General features: G+C 38.7%; 1 protein-coding gene across 1 annotated transcript in view; it reads left to right on the forward strand.

Annotated features, from left to right (window-relative positions):
• The window catches only part of LOC107705404 (histone-binding protein N1/N2-like), a 154804-nt gene that overhangs the window by 115590 nt on the left and 33214 nt on the right, over positions 1-6000 (forward strand). Inside the window, exons 4-5 of the mRNA XM_016508680.1 lie at positions 845-889; positions 4263-4316. Coding sequence (XP_016364166.1) covers positions 845-889; positions 4263-4316 — 99 coding nt within the window. The remainder of the gene's footprint in view (positions 1-844; positions 890-4262; positions 4317-6000) is intronic.

Below are 6000 nucleotides of genomic sequence, written 5' to 3' on the forward strand. Positions count from 1 at the left end.
ACTATAACAACTCAAAGTAAAAAAAAAAAAAAAAAAATAAAAGCAACATAAAACCATTTGATTTGCACAGGATATGATTTTAGTTTACTGAAATGCCTCATATTTATCTTTTTGGCCCAGAATTTGGAGAATAACACTTGTTACATTTACAAAATTGTCAGTTTTACTGTTAATGTCATGTTAATATTGTTGTATATTATTGGGTCTATGCATTTCATTGTAACATTACACTGTTACATTTTAAGGAGTTTCTTAGCTTTGAAGTTTAAAACTTTTTGCTATTGTGATTATGTCCAATGAAAAATTGGGTTCTGAAGCAAAACCAGTTAGGAGCAACTGATATAGACATGTCGCCTTCAACCTCAGCTGAAACAATTTCGGCACTCCTCCAAATGCTGACTTTAATTGCTGCTTGGATCATATCAAATAGCATGATTGTCTTCCCACAGATGAGCGTTTGATAGCAGCCTGAACTCAAATAATACATCAATCCAGATCAAACAGACTGCGAGCTCTCGGCTTGTCTCTGCTCAGCTTTCATTAGAACTAACTGCCTGGGGGACTCAACAAACCACATATTTTCAATCCTTAGAGAAACCTTGGATTTAATGTAAAAATCAATGCTTGTTCTGCCTCTGTTTCCTGTTCAGCCCTGTTCTGAGGTCTCGCAAAGGAGGCATCTCCGTAAATAAATGTGTTGTATTCCTGATTTGCTAAATTCTCGTTACACTACTAATAGGACTAAGCCCACAGAAATCCATGCTCACCGGGCTGCTTTTTTGATCGTGTCAGGCTTGCCGTTGTAGCTTTTGACCTCTCTGGTTTCTCTTCCTGTCTTTTGCAGATAATGACGACCATAAGAATGAAAAAGATGCCGGTGTTGAAGAAGGTGAGTGACAGTGTTTCCTAATGCGGTGTTCACAATTGCAAACAAGATGAGAAATTATCACATCCAATATCCTGCAACCCGACGAAGTTTAATCCACGGCATCTGAATCGCTCTCCCCATGATTAATCAAGCCTTTTGTTGTGGGTGGCAGCTCTACAATTGCCTATAAACAAGAAAACAAGAGTCTGCATTTTCTCTCCGAATGCCTGAAAAAGTTTTGCTGGTGTTACTATGTGTAACTTTGGTCTTTTGGCAAGTTAATTGAGATGAAGGTTGCCAGGTGTTGTGCTCTTACAGGCCTGAATTGTTTTGGACCATAATCAGATTGATTGAAAGCTAATCGGACTCGCTTGCCATCTTGTCGGCAATGACACAATCAAACGTTATCAAATGGGAATGCAATTTGCATGGCACGTCGTCTTTTAACGGCGGTCCATTCAGATGCAAATCACCTTACCTTCTTTGTTGACTTTCAGAAAAGCAGAAGAGATTACAAGGCCTTCATCTGGAAGCCTCTTTAACTGTACATTAACTGTGACAAAAAGAGATAGAAAATAAAGGTGTTTCATTGTGACTAATGCGCGTTTGCTACAGGAGCTAAATAGACAGCGGCAGGTACAGCATTACAAACGATTCAGTGCTAAGCTAATTCCCAGCGCTAGACCCTTAAATCCGGCTTACATAGCCACAATGGTCCCAAACCTGCTTAAGCGACTGTCAAAAAGACAACTGAGCATCATACAATGGTAATCTAATCTGGGTTTATCTCTCAGTTTAGGCTGGACTACAAAACTGTACAGGTTGGATGATACCAGTCTCTGAGAACGCTATGCAATGGTTTCAGTCAGACTGCAGTAACAGTGTTTTTATTGTTAACTAAAGCTATCAAAAAATGTTTATGCTAACTGAAATTAAACTGAAATAAAATATATTAGATGAAAAACTTAGAAATGTTGCCTTGTCAACCAGATGAAATCAAACAAGTTTAAACGGAAGTACTAAAATTACTATAACTAAAAGTGAAATTTTAAAAAAAATCAGATAGAAATATTTATTAAATATGAATTAAAATTACAAAAACATAACAAAATTGCTAGAACTAAAATAAAAATATAAGCTAATTTAAAATAATAATAATAAATATTATAATAGTACATAAATAATACTAAAATAACACTGTATAGTAGTGGGGGTTTTTTTCAGTTAAGCTGGAAAACTGAACCCAGGTCAAACATGTCTCCAGCAGTCACTTAAACTCCATGGAATTATGAGATGGAGATTTTCTGGCAGGGTAACAAGGCCAGCATTGATCGTTTCCACAAAAGTTAGATGATTGAAAACACAGAGGGTGAAAGAGAAGGAGTGCTAAATGAAGCATCTTAAAGGAGGAGAACATTTTCATACCTCAACGACATGAAGTGAAAAAAGTAGCATGCTGTGATTTTTACTACAAATGTGAGAAGCTGTTCACAGGACTGGAGCTGTAAGCCAAGACGCCCATCAAAACCAGATCAGATTTTTTCAGCACCTAGCTTTGACTTTTTTACGGCCGCGCTATAAACCGGTATTTTAAAGCAGTCCAACAAGCATCTAATAGCCCTCTGAACTACTGTAAGATCTTGTGTTGGGGCTTTGTGCGGTTGTGTTTACTTCTGCACAAAACCAGAGAGACCAATCACCTCTTTTGTGGACACTGTTATACCTCATTGTAAACACTGGACCGGGATGACCCGACATGGCAACACCTATCAGGATTCTATCTTGTTCACAATACACCAAGTATCACGTCTGCACACACACACACACACACACTCACACACTGTAGCTCCCAGCGCCCTGCTTTTCCTGCCCCAGCAGTTTCGGCTAGCTTAGCCTCAGTTTCATTCAGTGAATGTCTGACTGGCAGCCAAGCCCTGGCCTTTAGCAGCGCTTCCCTTAGCCGGGGCTCTGATTCTCTCTCTTTTTCTCTGGAACCAATTCAAAGGCTCAAATGGTTGCCATTCTCACATGGAATTGAGGCTTTTTTTCCCTTATCCCCCTGTATCAGCTCTCTCCTGCTCTCAATCAATCCGTTTCTCTCCCTCTCTCTGTTTCACCTTTTTTTCTTGCTGTCTTTCACCGAAATCCCTTACGCTACACTTTTACAGGCCCCATTTTTGATTCTATCTTGTTCACAACACACCAAGTATCACGTCTGCACACACACACACACACACACACACACACACTGTAGCTCCCAGCGCCCTGCTTTTCCTGCCCCAGCAGTTTCGGCTAGCTTAGCCTCAGTTTCATTCAGTGAATGTCTGACTGGCAGCCAAGCCCTGGCCTTTAGCAGCGCTTCACTTAGCCGGGGCTCTGATTCTCTCTCTTTTTCTCTGGAACCAATTCAAAGGCTCAAATGGTTGCCATTCTCACATGGAATTGAGGCTTTTTTTCCCTTATCCCCCTGTATCAGCTCTCTCCTGCTCTCAATCAATCCGTTTCTCTCCCTCTCTCTGTTTCACCTTTTTTTCTTGCTGTCTTTCACCGAAATCCCTTACGCTACACTTTTACAGGCCCCATTTTTTTATCAGCTGGGTTTTGCAGAGGCACACAAAAGCCCCTGTTGATGCAGAATCACCTGGTGCATGTATATGCACTCCAGCAAGGCCTGCGACACAATAGCAGGATATTCCTTCGCTCATTTCAGCCTTATCAGAGCTGTTCAGTATTGGCAATCTGTGCCTTGTAACCTTTCAGTTCTGGGATTAATAGAGTGCTTTTTTTAGTTTATGCATGTATAAAGGAGAACAACTACTAATAAACATATATCTTTTTTATTGGGTTGTATTGAATTTAATGCTGATGAAAATGAGGCTGTGAGGGATAAACTTAAAGTCTTTACAATAGCAGACAATGTATAAAAGTCCTAGATTTTCGCCAGCTCACAGCTTTGTTTTATGGAGGTTTTGTCTACTGAATGTTCCTTTTGGAACGATTTTTCATCAGCTCAACAATCGGTATGTTGTTAAACAACAGTATATAATCCATTGAATGCACTGTACTTCTATCCCATGCAGCCTTGTTTTTATTCTTGCCAAAAATTAAATATGGCACTACACTGACTAAGGTATATTACACAAGTAAAACTTTCTAATGGAATCTAACTGTACTTCTTAATATTTATTGTGCAATTTGTTAATTAGCAGTGCTTACTAATTATTTGTACTGCTGTTAAATCATAATTAATTTAGGATTTATTTTATTTTATTTTTATTTTTATGTATTTTTTTTCTTTTCAATCACCCAGAACACTTTTTTTTTTTTTTTCAGAAAATGTAAAATTCTAGTTTTCTGATGAAAGTTCTTATGAGTGGTGTGATTGTATCAACAGGTAACACGGAGCCCGTGGAAGGAGGGGAAGATGATGATGTTGCTGATAAAAAAGGTATGAGAAAATCTGTGTTCTTGTGAGCGAATGTTCAACTGTCAAAGTCAGTATCACCCAGCATTCCCATCTTCCAAGCATTGTTGAGAGAATATCAAACTAAGTCTCTTCGGGATGTTCTGTCAGGGTGTGGAAACCTTTTTAAGGAGCCATTAGCTCTCGAATTCTGCCGTTTCAGCCTCTTCGGTTGTGTAGCACTGAAACAATTACTCGCTTCTCAATAAGATGGACCAAAGATAATTAAATTCTTACACTGAAGGGCGGCAGCAGGCTATTAACACCACAATTTCTCCATTTGTCTTAAAGCCAGAGGGTTGGAGATGGTGTTTTTTCTTTCTTTCTTTAATATTAAAGCAAGCAGCACTGATGTCTTTGGGGAAATTTCCCCAGGCTGGTATCTCTCTTCAATATGCAGCACAAAGAAAAAAGTCATTTTTTCAGTAAACTGATACTTTAGCAAACAACAACCTACCAGATTTTGCTTTTCTAAACAACAAACATATTCCAGGACTACCCTTACAAACATTTACCATAGTTTCTATCAAATACTGATGCTACTATAAAATCAAGTCAATATTTAACAATATGTGACCCTGGACCACAAAACCAGTCATAAGGGTAAATTTTTTGAAATTGAGATTTATACATCCTCTGTAATAAAAACACTGCAGCTGTGGTTGGCAGAATCTTATCCAAAAAATATGGTAGCTACAATTTAGCTTAAATTTACAAGAAAAAAGTGGGGTTTTTTATATATATATTAACTGACAAACTTAGAATACTAACATACTGAATTGCTGAAATCTTGTACCTTTATAATACACTGACAACCACCACAAAACACAAGTGGTTCATAAATACATATAAAGATGGCGCCGCAAATGGCAGCCACGACGCTGAGCTCCGCAATTCTTCTGATGTTTTTGTTTGTTTGTTCTGTGTTTTGTCATTCTTCTTCTATAAGTTTTACCAGAGACGAACTCCTTAACATTAAGCAACACATCCCAGACAATATTTTTCCGGTTTTTGATTATTCTGAAGTTTTGTTGGACATTCTAGTCGGAGGTACAGCCGTGTTGTTCAAACGCGCGTGCAGACGCAGAAGAGGGAAACGCGCCGGCGCCCTGGTGAAGCTTATTATATTTTTACAGTTGTTCTTAGTAAGTTAACACTTTTGCTGGAAACTATATGCTTAACATGGTATATTTTTGTAGGGGTACACTGTAAAAAAAATAAATAAATAAATAAAATATATATATATATCCTGAGTGAAGCCATTCCGGATAACGCGTTTCATCTGCCGGGCTACCAGCTGTTCAGAGCGGATTGCATCGCAGAGCTAACGGGGAAAACGAGAGGTGGTGGATTGTGTTTCTACATCAACAAAAGTTGGTGTTCAGATGTAACAATGCTGAAAAAGGTATGCTGTCTTAACTTAGAGGCATTCTTCATAAACTGTAAACCTTTCTACTCGCCGCGGGAGTTTTCCTCTTTCATTCTCGTGAATGTGTACATTCCCCCGGACGTGTGCGTGAGTGCCGCGATGCAACAGCTGGCCAAACAAATAACTGAAATGGAGCAAAGGTACCCAGACTCTATTTTAATCATTCTTGGAGATTTTAACAAATCAAATCTCTCCCGTGAACTGCTAAAATACAATTAGCACATTACGTGTCCCACCAGA

Source organism: Sinocyclocheilus rhinocerous, unplaced genomic scaffold, assembly GCF_001515625.1.
Source record: "Sinocyclocheilus rhinocerous isolate Xijiao unplaced genomic scaffold, SAMN03320098_v1.1 scaffold564, whole genome shotgun sequence".
NCBI lineage: Eukaryota > Metazoa > Chordata > Actinopteri > Cypriniformes > Cyprinidae > Sinocyclocheilus > Sinocyclocheilus rhinocerous.